The sequence below is a fragment of the Trichomonas vaginalis genome, chromosome IV (assembly GCF_026262505.1).
Source record: "Trichomonas vaginalis G3 chromosome IV, whole genome shotgun sequence".
Classification (NCBI taxonomy): Eukaryota; Parabasalia; order Trichomonadida; family Trichomonadidae; genus Trichomonas; species Trichomonas vaginalis.
Genome location: NC_067206.1, coordinates 12,394,017 through 12,406,064, shown reverse-complemented (window position 1 = coordinate 12,406,064; position 12,048 = coordinate 12,394,017). Strand labels below are relative to the sequence as shown.

At 29.5% G+C, this 12,048-nt stretch overlaps 6 protein-coding genes across 6 annotated transcripts, besides 6 other annotated features; 3 read left to right on the top strand and 3 right to left on the bottom strand.

Annotated features, from left to right (window-relative positions):
- Positions 1–334: 334 nt before the first annotated feature.
- Positions 335–970, top strand: TVAGG3_0077750 (protein of unknown function (DUF3447); the record flags this gene model as incomplete). Its single annotated transcript, XM_001320259.2, has 1 exon — positions 335–970. The coding sequence occupies one exon, from the start codon at positions 335–337 to the stop codon at positions 968–970; it is 636 nt and encodes a 211-aa protein (XP_001320294.1).
- Positions 971–984: 14 nt separating this feature from the next.
- Positions 985–1,122, top strand: TVAGG3_0077760 (Ankyrin repeat family; the record flags this gene model as incomplete). Its single annotated transcript, XM_001320260.1, has 1 exon — positions 985–1,122. The coding sequence occupies one exon, from the start codon at positions 985–987 to the stop codon at positions 1,120–1,122; it is 138 nt and encodes a 45-aa protein (XP_001320295.1).
- A 1,275-nt stretch (positions 1,123–2,397) lies between these two features.
- On the bottom strand, positions 2,398–3,021 carry TVAGG3_0077740 (uncharacterized protein; the record flags this gene model as incomplete). Its single annotated transcript, XM_001320261.1, has 1 exon — positions 2,398–3,021. The coding sequence occupies one exon, from the start codon at positions 3,019–3,021 to the stop codon at positions 2,398–2,400; it is 624 nt and encodes a 207-aa protein (XP_001320296.1).
- A 152-nt stretch (positions 3,022–3,173) lies between these two features.
- Positions 3,174–4,056, bottom strand: TVAGG3_0077730 (uncharacterized protein; the record flags this gene model as incomplete). Its single annotated transcript, XM_001320262.1, has 1 exon — positions 3,174–3,923. The coding sequence occupies one exon, from the start codon at positions 3,921–3,923 to the stop codon at positions 3,174–3,176; it is 750 nt and encodes a 249-aa protein (XP_001320297.1).
- A 400-nt stretch (positions 4,057–4,456) lies between these two features.
- Positions 4,457–4,786, bottom strand: TVAGG3_0077720 (uncharacterized protein; the record flags this gene model as incomplete). Its single annotated transcript, XM_001320263.1, has 1 exon — positions 4,457–4,786. One exon carries the CDS (start codon positions 4,784–4,786, stop codon positions 4,457–4,459), a length of 330 nt encoding a protein of 109 aa, XP_001320298.1.
- A 1,453-nt stretch (positions 4,787–6,239) lies between these two features.
- Positions 6,240–6,268: a terminal%2Cinverted (terminal inverted repeat of MuDR-4N1_TV transposon ID:TVAGG3_0077710).
- Positions 6,240–7,010: a mobile genetic element.
- Positions 6,977–7,010: a terminal%2Cinverted (terminal inverted repeat of MuDR-4N1_TV transposon ID:TVAGG3_0077710).
- Positions 7,011–7,070: a mobile genetic element.
- Positions 7,071–8,520: 1,450 nt separating this feature from the next.
- Positions 8,521–9,334: a mobile genetic element.
- Positions 9,335–9,859: 525 nt separating this feature from the next.
- Positions 9,860–10,662: a mobile genetic element.
- Positions 10,663–10,700: 38 nt separating this feature from the next.
- Positions 10,701–11,863, top strand: TVAGG3_0077670 (sperm axoneme assembly; the record flags this gene model as incomplete). Its single annotated transcript, XM_001320264.2, has 1 exon — positions 10,701–11,831. The coding sequence occupies one exon, from the start codon at positions 10,701–10,703 to the stop codon at positions 11,829–11,831; it is 1,131 nt and encodes a 376-aa protein (XP_001320299.1).
- Between the last annotated feature and the right edge of the window lie 185 nt (positions 11,864–12,048).

The following is a 12,048-nucleotide window of genomic DNA, read 5'->3' as shown; positions in this document are numbered from 1 at the left end:
TCAGCTGAAAACGGAAAAAGAAGAAGATTTAAAGTCAATTTACAATCTGATCAAAACAGAGTTGATTGAATCAAGGAAATATATTCCACGGAATATTATAAGAGACATTTTAGATATCATACCGTATAATAATCGCTATACAAAGTCATATTTATTTCTTGCCAAACTCATATCTGATGAATATCATGTGACAGATGTCGTCAGAGTTGAAAAGATTGCAAACATCTTGTTTTTTAAAGAATATGGAATTAGATTAGACAAATCTGGATATTTGGGACTCATTCTTTCAGAAGATCTCAACATTCTTACAGAAGATACAATTTACAGAGCAATTATGAATAATGACTTAGAAAGATTCATCTCATTCACTGAAAGAGAAGGTTTTTTTAGCAGTCAAATACTTAAAAGCAATTTATATCCAGAAGAACTATTTGGATATCATGAATTACTTGAATTATGTTGTTATCATGGAGCAGTTGATTGTTTCAAATTCTTAAGAACGAAATTTAACTCAAAAATCACTCAAAAATGTCTAGAGTTTTCATTTTTAGGAGGAAATCCAGAGATCATGAGTGAATGTCTCAAATATCAAAAACCAAATGAAGAATGCATGAGATATGCAATTATTTCACATAACATTGATTTTGTTACATTCTTGATGAATGAACACAATATAAAGATTGAATTAAATTATTGTACACTATACAATAATCTTGAATCCTTTTTGGTTTATTTCGATCGGACTAATGATATTAACAGATGCTTTGTATTTTCAATTACTTTTAATATCCAATCCCTTTTGGAATATTTAATTTCACTTGGTGCGAATGTCAATAATTATGGTGCGTCCGCACTTCATTCAGCAGTAACGAAAAATAATACAGAAGCTGCTGAATTTCTTATAACGCATGGTGTGAATATCAACCAAAAAAATTCTAAAGGATATACAGCTCTTCAATGGGCAGTATAGCAAATAGTAAAGAAATGGCGGAAGTTCTTATTTCGCATGGTGCGAATATCAACGAAAAAGATAATCAGGAGTATACAGCTCTTGATTTTGCATCAAGGCTTAATCGCACAGAAATAGTTGAACTTCTTATTTCGCATGGTGCGAAAGAATAATTTTCTTTTATAAGATACTATTCTTTATTTTTCTAGTATTTTCGAAGATGAATTTTATTAGAAATAAAAGCTAATTAAACTTTTCCAACCTATTTTTTTACATAAAGCGATTTTTTCCCTACTATATATTATTTTTTTACCACAATTCCTCACTTTACATAAAGCATGAGTTGAATAACCTTAGCAAAATTATACACATTATGTAGTGGAATAACGTTATATTCCAACAAATGCGAAATCGTATCATTTGTGGGAATATTAATCTCAAAGAAGTCCTTTACCGGAGTGCAGTTTAGTTATTTCCTGAACCACTTATAAAATAGAAATTTCCTGTTTAAGTACGCGCTTACACTAGAATAATACAGCTTTTAATTCTATGATTTGGGATAAAGTTTCATTGATACTTTACGCCAGTTGATAGAAGTATGTGAAACATTAAGTTCAGAGATATTATCACAGCAAAATGTATAAATCACAGATTGATTATAAGAGGTAAAATCAAATTTTGATGTTCATGAAAATAGTTACCAATCTAACACCATCTTTTGCTAATATAGGACAATGATAATTTTAGTATTGATAATTATTTTTGGCAATTAACTAAAATTATGAAAATTCAAAATTTGCTTCACCAAATTAATTAGTTACAAATATTACTTCTCAGTCTGGCACTTACCACTTTTTGACATGATATCTTTATTTCAAGAACAAATAAGTATAACAACCATATGAAGCACTAGATAATGATTTATAATAACTTTTTCCCGAACAAAAATATTAACTTTTTATCATAGAAAATTGGGATATAAAGTTCTGATGTCAAAAAAATTAAGAGAATATCAGAACGTGCCCATTAAATAATAGCTTTGTTTTCATCATTTTTACAGTGGAATAACGTTCTATTACAACAAATGTGATATCGTGTCATTTGTGGGAATCTTGATCTCAAAGAAGTCGATTACTAGAGTGTACTTAAGAACAGGCTTACACTCGTATAATTCAGCCTTTAATTCTATGATTTGGGATAAAGTTTCATTGATATTTCAAGCCAGTTGGCAGAAGTATGTGCAACATTAAGTTCAGAGATATTATTTGAAGCAGAAATTTTTCATGAATAAGATATTCAAACAATAGGTATTCATTATCATTATTCAAAAAAGTGATAAAAACAATACATAATAACAACATAATTATTTATGTATAGCAATGTTATTCAAATGAAAAAACTCTAAAAATGCAAAATAAAAATGAAATTTTAATCAAAAAAATGTAAAATTAAACTTCATCACCAATATCTGCGTTTGATGATGAAGGTTTTCTTTTGTGGATGATAATAAATGCTGCAATACATACAGCAATAACAACAATGACTCCAACAACAATTCCAGCAATTGCACCTCCAGATAATTTATTGCCTGAGCTATTATTTTGATCCAAGTGATCATCATTATCATTATTGTTATTATTATTGCCATTTGTGTCAGGTGGTGTTATTTCTGGTGTTCTTTGTGGCCATCTTGCCTTCAATTTTCCATCATCATATTGAGGCAATCCTTCATTTGAAATTAATGGATTATCAAATGAAAACTTAGAAAATTCGATCTTACCATTACCAAGAGATATGGAAATATAGTTAGTATTATTGCATGAATATGAATTATTTCCTTGGATCTGATTCCTATATAATAGTTCTCTCTTATTATTTAAGCAATTCATTACATAGAAATTATCATTCGATGAATATTCATAAAATGTCATATTAAATGTAACAGGTGAATAAGAGTATATTAACTGTACCATTTTATTCTTCTCTTCGACATAATAAGATAATGCCTGATCAGAAATTGTATTAATTGAATAGTTGAGAGGCATGCCTGCGAAATCATGTGGTATAAACATTATTAAGACTTCTTGTGGACCAATTGTTGACCAAATAGTTGAACTACCTTCTGTGTGGTTATCAAATTGTTTGATTCCATTCTTGGCTATAACAACGAAATGTCGAAAGTATAAGTCTGTAGTCACACACTTTTTTGGAGTTGAATCAATTGTTATAGAATAGAATGCTGTAGAATAAAAAACTCAATTTTTTCAGCGTAGTCAAATGCAGAAAGGCAATTTTCAACATTGAATATCCCCGATATTTCATCATCAGGCAAATCACTTTTTAATTCTACTTGACCAAAATATATGCCATTTATCTCATCATCCTCAAATTCAGCATTCGATGTGCCATAATAACGTGATGATTCAGAAATAAAACATTTATGTTGTAATGTAGCATCTGAAGAATATATATAAATTAGATGGGAATTTCTTAATGGTGGAAATCCATAGCTGAAATTTTTAACATTTATGATTACATTAGCATGCATATCAGTTGAATAATCTAATTCTCTCCAATAATATTGAAGATCTGAATTTGGTTCAAGTGCTTTAATTTTAAGAATAATTTCGTTCCCTTTTATGAATGAATACACTACTTTAAGCTGTTCTCCATCTTCAAGAGTAAACTTGTTTGCATTTTGAAAGATAACAATTGTTATTCTATAAGTTGAAGATGAAATTTTGATTGATTTTACTTCATTATTTGTAAAATGAAGAGTAGAATGCTCAGAACTATATGATGGAATTGTTACATCATAGCTTTCTTCTTCATTCTGTTTGATTTTTGTTAAAATATCTTTTTGTTGATTTTCTTGAGATAACTTGATATCGGAAGCAAAGTTGGTTGTTATTCCAAATGATTGATTATGATTTTCTTCTGTTGATGACAAATGATGAACGAAAAGATGAAACATCACAAATTATGATAAATTTGAAAACAATGAACTACGATCAGAATTTTAAACCTAATCTTCACAAAATTGAGAAGGGCGCCGTTAGTATTGAAATTATGCTTCAAATTTCTTGCGATATTATGATACATTGCTGCATGCATTTATAATTATTTTATTAACATTTCAATTGAGAGGAAAACAATCTATAAATTGTCCCTCGACAAGAATTTCATGTTTTTCCCCTCCCGAATGAATTGAGAAAGATTTGCGATTTATAGATGCAGTTGAATATCTCATTATTCTTATTTTTTGATTAAATTAGATTTACTATTAGACACTTAGCATATATGACGCATTTTATTACATAAATAATATATTCACACCTCAAAAACAGAGTGGAGGCACTTCTTTTAAATTTTATTTTGGGGAAGTATAATTTCGAATCTTTCAAGTCAATTAAAATTTATAATTCTATAAAATATATATACACTATATTGATTAAATTTAATATTATTAAAAACAACTCTTTATGTACAAACAATTCATTAAATATTTTAAAGCTTATCAGAGTTTGCATTATTATCATTTCGTTCTAGATCATCTAAGAAGTATTCGTTGTAGTAATAAACTGTTTCGTTGATATCGTTTGTATTTGATTCTCCATCATCATCAGAATCATTTTTATTGGTAAAATTATGATGAGATTCGGCCATTATTTCATCATAACTTGACTCTTCGTTTTCATCTGAATATTCGTAATATGAACTCTCTTCAAAATCCGAATATTCGTAATCTGTTTGATAGTCTGAAACAACTCTGCTAGAAAAATCATCTCGTTGATCTGAATAATCAAAGGCTGTGAATAAAATCAAGCTCAAGAACATTTTTGATTTTTTGACAATTTGACATTTGTAAATTTCTCCCTTATTCTCTTTGAAACAAGGTGCATGAGATCATTTATATAAATTTGAACGAAATTCATGAACTTCACAAGTTATCATTTATATTTTAGAGTATTCATCCAAAATCTGAATATTTTGCTAAAGATTTCAGATTGATGAGGTAGTGATATCTAATTAAGTTCATTTTGTAAATGAACTTAATACCAAAACACTTTAAGTTATCGAAGTATAAGCGAAACAACTGAAAATGTCAGAAATTAAAATTCAAATAAAGACATTCAAAAGTAATATATTTAGATATTATTTCTTATACAAATATTAAATCTATAGTTATTTCATACATCTTATTCTTTTGACATTTTTGCCAGCAATTTGAATAGTGCCGATCATGTTTTGAATACATTCATTGGACAGATTTTCATTCCTTGGATATTTTTGAATAGGGTAATACAGTTTGAACTTCTAAAATTCATGATTTTGCAATTTATTTTTTACTTCCGTAATTAACAATGAAAATAAGGGATAAAATCCTTTGAAAAATAATCTATATGAGCATTTTATTCATTAAAAGAAATAATTATGGGAATCTATATTAAATTGGTAAAAATTTATGCATTAAAGGATAATTTTTAGTACTAAAATTGAATAGGACACTCAAAATAAAAATTCGAGAAAAATTGTAAGAAGTTTTACATGAAGATATCATAAACATGTAATACAGATGCCATAAATCAATATATTGTAACTTTTATAATTCTGTGTGTTAGATGTTGTTTGAAATTGCGGCTCAGATGAATTTTTATCGCCATTATCCTGCCATAAGGGTCAGAGCTATAACTGCGAAAAGAATTGTTATCTTCCAAGCCATAAATTAATAATACATACGTTCTATGCGCACTAAAAATGTATGTCTGTCAAAACCGTTTTCCTTAAATTTGTCTTTTGATTTGTGGCTTGGAGGAAAATTACGGGCTTGAATTAACCAAATATCGCTTTCCATTCTGATACAAAGTGGTTATCTAGTTTTGCATTTCGATCTTGCTGGATGGAGACATTAGATATAAATATTCATTAACTTTGCCATATCAATTATGAATTTACAATTAATCCAAAATTTCATAGCATTTATAATCAAATTCTTTTAATAAAAATGACTGTTAAATAATGTTATAATGTTATCTTCATTAACTGTCATTTTCTTTTTTTTTCTCAAAAGTTTATAATTTATCAAATCATTTTGACATCATTGGCCCCAATAATCAATCAATATTATAGAAACAAATTCAGGGTTGTTTGAGTATAAAATATACAATGTATTCAATTTTTAAGGTTAATTTTTTTTGACAAAATTGATAGAATGAATTTTACAAGAGTTAATTGATACCATTTTATAAGTCATATTTTTGGTAAAATTATATCATCGCCATTTCAAAAGGAGTGCGGGACAAATTTGCCAGGTGTCACTTTTTCAATAACCTTAAATTACGCTTTTCTAATTTTTAAAAAATAACCTTAAATTATATTTGAAGAAATTATGTCTATGATATATGTTTTATGCTAGAATCTTGGAGTTTTCATGCACTACACAAGAGCTCCAAGGTTCCAAGAGTGAATGCTCAATAGCAATTATAGAGATGTACCTTTTCAAAATGACTTTTACTGATTAAATTTAATCAATAGAAGACATTTTGAAAAGGTACCTCTACAATTAGATATACAAGAGATTCAAAGCTTCATTTCAGATAGATTTGAAACTTTGAAACTCTTGGTAGATTTTGAGTGAATGCTGACAATCATCTTTGAGAAGGTTTTCTTTAAGAAAACCTTCTCAAAGAGGTTTCTCAGGAGCCCTGAGGCTCCCTTTCGTAATGATTGGGAGCCTTGGGGCTCCTGAGACGAAGAATGGCTTCGCCGAATCTTTGATCAGCAGAGGCCAAATGAAAAGGCCTCTGCTGATGGATTCTCAGGAGCCCTGAGGCTCCCTTTCGTAATGATTGGAAGCCTTGGGGCTCCTGAGACGAAGAATGGCTTCGCCGAATCTTTGATCAGCAGAGGCCAAATGAAAAGGCCTCTGCTGATGGATTCTCAGGAGCCCTGAGGCTCCCTTTCGTAATGATTGGGAGCCTTGGGGCTCCTGCAGCAGAGTATCGCTCCGCTCCATTAAATTTTTAAAAAAAGTGCCGTGTGGCAAATTTGTCCTGTTCCCCATCTTTATTATTTTTTTTATTCCTTTGAAAAGTGACACTGGATAGTTTGTCCCTTTCTCTTTCAAAAGTGACAAATAAATTTGAGATCTGATCAAAATTCTGTTAGGAACTTTAATGTGGTGAGAAAGCTTTTTGAAGGCTAGAATTGTATGGTTCGAATGCTTTTTAGGTGAATCGTCAAATTTGACATTTTATGAAAATCGTATTGAATTTGCTATTTCATCAAGATTGGGTAGCATTTTCTATATGGGATATCTTTTTCCATAAACCCTATGGGTCATACAAAACAGGGAATAATCCCGATCGAACATTTTCAATAAACACTTGGTATTTGTATAACTGTAGATTTACAAGTCTCACATCAGGCGTTATTAACTTAGCCAAACCTGATATAAGCTTTTTACATACGGGATGTATATTTAATTTATGTTCACACACTTCAAAAGGTGGTTGCATATATGTTTTTGGTGCAAGCCACGTAGTACAGCATCGATGTTGTATAGTCAGTTGTAAAAGTAAAGATCAAGCTCAATTTTCATGGTCTTATGTAGATGAAAAGATGAATTTATTTAATTATTTATTAGAATCGACTATTACCAAGTGTGGTGATACGAAAACCAACTATACAGCAAGTTTTCTCTATGGAGATATTGTCATTTCGTCTACAAATATCAGTAAAAATCAGATGGAGAAAATGTCTGTTTATTCTGTGTTTAAATCTTATTCAGGCTCTATTACAAACCTCTCAAACATTCAAGGGAATAGTGCATCAGATTATGTATGCCTTGATCATTCAAGCCAATCTATTCACACTCTAAAATATTGTAACATTATAGAAAATAGTCAAACTTCTTCTTATTTTGGCATCATTTATGTGTACCAAGGTAAAGTTACAATTGACGCATGTTCAATATTAAGGAACACTGGTGTAGTGTTTGGAAATACCCAAGGAACACTAACTGTAAAAAATTCTTTTGTAGATGTATCAATACCCAAAGCTATTAACTATACATCCAACAATACAAATAAAGCCACTACATTTAAATATGCATATCTATCAACATTTTCATGCATAGCTGGAAGAACTTTTACAAATTATCCAAAAAAAGGTTGTAATAAGCTTTGATAGGGCACAAAATAAGAAAAAGAAGCTAAAAAGAAATATAGTATTCCCTCTATTAACTTGTTTAGGGAAAAAATAATTTAATATTGTTTTTTTTATTTGTTTTAATACCGAATTATCGTCAAATTTTGATGTTATCCAATAAAGAAAATGTTGTTATTATGTTTTTGTTTATAAAAGATTATATGATTTTTGAGCAAATTAACTTATTGAAAGTCTTGCTTGCATCAAACACTGCAAGCTCTCACATTTCATATAATGTTTGATTATGGCCTTTGCATGCCTACATGCTATCATAAAAATTGCAGGATTACGGAAGATTTCAACATTCAATAAAATGAGTTTGAGTTCAACACAAAAAATGAATGTTCCAGAAGATGCTCTTTATGATATTAGCTTTATTTATCTTTGCATGAATAAAGGTACATTCACTATTTTTGACAAAATTTTAAATTTTCATGGGGTTGTAAATCTTATAATAACTAGATGAATAAGGAATGAATCCCAGTATAATGTGCATCATTATATTAAACACTATATGTAAGGCTAATGATTCTATTAACACTTATGAAGATCTATAGTATTTGAGCAGATAAATTTGATAATTTCCAAAACTCTTATATTTCAAAATTAAAGTGTGCGAATGCATTTAAATGAGAGCAAAAAGAGATTGATACTGTTAAAACTAGGTGTTAATTTGCAATTATTTCGCATCACAAGAACTACCCAGTAAATTCGGCTATCTTTCTTTACAATTATTCTCCATTATACCTATAATATAATGGTTAGGGTTTGAAGAAAAGTTACTAGAGAATTATTGACTTTTGAAATAATGCAGAATTTTACTTGAAGAAATCATTAATTTATGAGTTCCAAATTGCTAAACATGACGAAGGATCATTAAATTTGCTACAATTAAATACATTTATTGCAGAATTAAGATTTTTGAAATTAAAAGTTTGAAATATTGCCTTTTTGAATAAAAATTTAAATTTTATTATATAATCATGATAATATCTTAGAGAAATTAAAAGAAAATATTTTAAACCATTCAAATATTTTGAATGTCTTATCAATTTAAAATATTAAAAGATAGCTTGATTTTATCATCATTAGTTGTTATCAAAGTTTTCTTCTTTTGATGAACAACAGTAAATGATTTGTTAATAGCTTGTCTTCCTTTTTGCACCAAAATCAAAATTCTCACCCGATCAGTAATCGAAAATTTTGTAGCATATGATTATTTTCCATTGAAAAATTATCACTAAAAAACTTTAAAAAATTAACTTTTATTCTTAATTTCATGTATGAAGGAGGTAGGAAATGACTTTAAGATTGACATCCTATTCATGGCTAAAGTTTTAGGAACTTTGAAGCCTAATTTGATATTGAAATTTTGGAAGATCAATGAATATGAGGATAAAAGTTGCATATCCTTGGACATTAAGAGGACATGTTATGAGAGTGGATAGCGTTCGACGATTCACTGAAAAAGTTACTCCTCGAAAAGACTATCTAAAGCCATCAAGTTTTTTGAATATTTTCTATCGTCTTTTTATTTTTAGTAAATTAGGATGCTCATTAAACAGTATGATTAAATATACAAAAATTTTTAATTTATTTTTCAAGGGAAAATAATTGTACGCTACAAAATTCTTTCGATTCATCATTCAATTGAGAATGATAATTTTGTAGCATTTTTCTAAAAAACGCTACAAAATTATTAAGTTATGATGATAATCTTGCACTCAATTTTGAAACTCTCTGATTTACAAATAAGCATTCCTTTGGAAAAGCAGTCCTATTATGATTCAAGATATTTTAAAGCCCCCATTTCATACAATGCGCAGATCTATTCGAAATTGCAAGAACTCTCAAGAAAAATGCAGCAGCAAAGAAGATTCCATAGTTTCTAGCATCAAAAATTTACAACCTTAATACAACAGTTAAAGAGAAGCTCGAAAAGAAAATAATTAACCATAAAGCTGGAAACCATTCGATATATACTATTAGATCTAATAAAAAGTTAATTATAACATATTTTACATGCTATTTGTTGACTTTGTTCCATTATATTACCATATATATCTTTTTGAAATCTAAAATATTTTTACGATTTTAACCATGTGTTGTTGAAACCATATATCAATCTTAGCTAAAGTATAGTTTATGAGTTTGTCACCATCTAACGTATGAATTTTCAAAAATGTCAAATATGTTCATTTTTTCTGTATATTCAGCCATAATTTCACGTAGTTATACTATTCAACTATTATTTAATATTTTTATCGATTTAAATATATGATGAGATGCTTAGTTCTCCCGGAAATCGATTTTTAATCGCAATTTTAACTTTCCAAAAAAAATTCAAAAATAAAAATCCCTCTCAATTTTCTAAATTTTCTAACTCGCCAAATCTCTAGCCAAATTTTTTTGGCCCGTATAAATATTGTTAGGCACTATATAGGGATGCTATTTATCCTATTTTCATCCCATTTTACTGTTATCGCCTAGTGAATGTACCTTTGCATGAATTCGAAAAAAAAAATAAAACGTTAGAAATTCGATGCAGTGCAAGCTTCGCCCACTTGAAGCTATTTGCGTGGCAGGCGCTGTAGAAGATTGCTTAGATAGGCTACGCGTTTTACAAAGTCTCACTCCTTCTGTAATTACTCAGAGAGACGAATTATCAAATATTCTCGGAAATACAGTTGCTCAAATTATCAAAGAACAAAAAGTATGTGAAGAGAAGTATGAAGTTTTAGTTAAACGCCGCTCTGAACTTAAATCTCTCTCAAACAAAACTCGTTATAAAAAGAATCAAGACAAAATCGAAGCTCAAGCACATGAGCTTCAAGAATTAACACGTGAATTATGCAAGCATCTTCGTGAGTCACCTAATGTTTCTCAAAACTTGCTCAAAATCCAAACAGAAAGAACGGATCTAATTACACATTTCGAATCATTTAGAAAGGAACTATTATCAACATATTCATTCCAGGGTATCTACGAATGGGCATCAGGTCGTACTACTGCCTACAACAAAATGATGCAAATTATGCAACAAGACAAAGACATGCAAAAGGAAATCAAAGATCTCGATGAAAAGATCCGCAAGACAGAGGCAGAAATGGCACGCCAGCTTGAAGATCTTGATATAAAGATCAAAGCCAGTAAAGAAGAATTACAACAAACTCAAGCCAGAATAGAAGATGTCAAAGCAAACAGAGATGATGAACGTCAAGCCCGCCTTGAAGCGCAACAGAATATGAACGAATTAAATCAATCTAGACTGACGCAACAAGTTATTAACGCTAAATTACAGCTTCAGAACGAAAAGAACGTTCATTCTGTTACTCTCTCATACTTTGACAGACGCAGGGCACACATAAACCAAATGATGAAGGAATGGACTGACAAATACGAAACAGATGTCAAAGCAGAGACAGAAAAACTCCAGGGATTCAAGAGAAGGATTGATGCGGCTACAACAGACTACAATGAACTGAAGCCTGAGAAAGAAGAAGCCGAGAGATTGATGCATTTGGAAACAGAAAGAGCAAAAGAAAGAGCTAAGCAGAATGAAATGAGAAACTCACAGACAACTGTGATGAATAAGATAAAGATCCTTTATTTGTTGCATTCTAAGATTAGAGGACCTCTTCCAAAGCCAAAACGCGGAAAAAAGAAGAAATAACTTTATATAATATTAAATATTTTATTATTGCTAATGTTATTGAAATAACAACATGTTTTTTATAAGCCACATTTGTTTAAATTACTCTGAACTAGGCTAAATCATAATTTTTATAGAATTATAATAGAAAGAAAAGTGAACTCCCAGTCATTTGAGTTACAATGGATATAGATATTTACATACGTCTGATTTAGGTAAAACAAAAATATTGAAATCA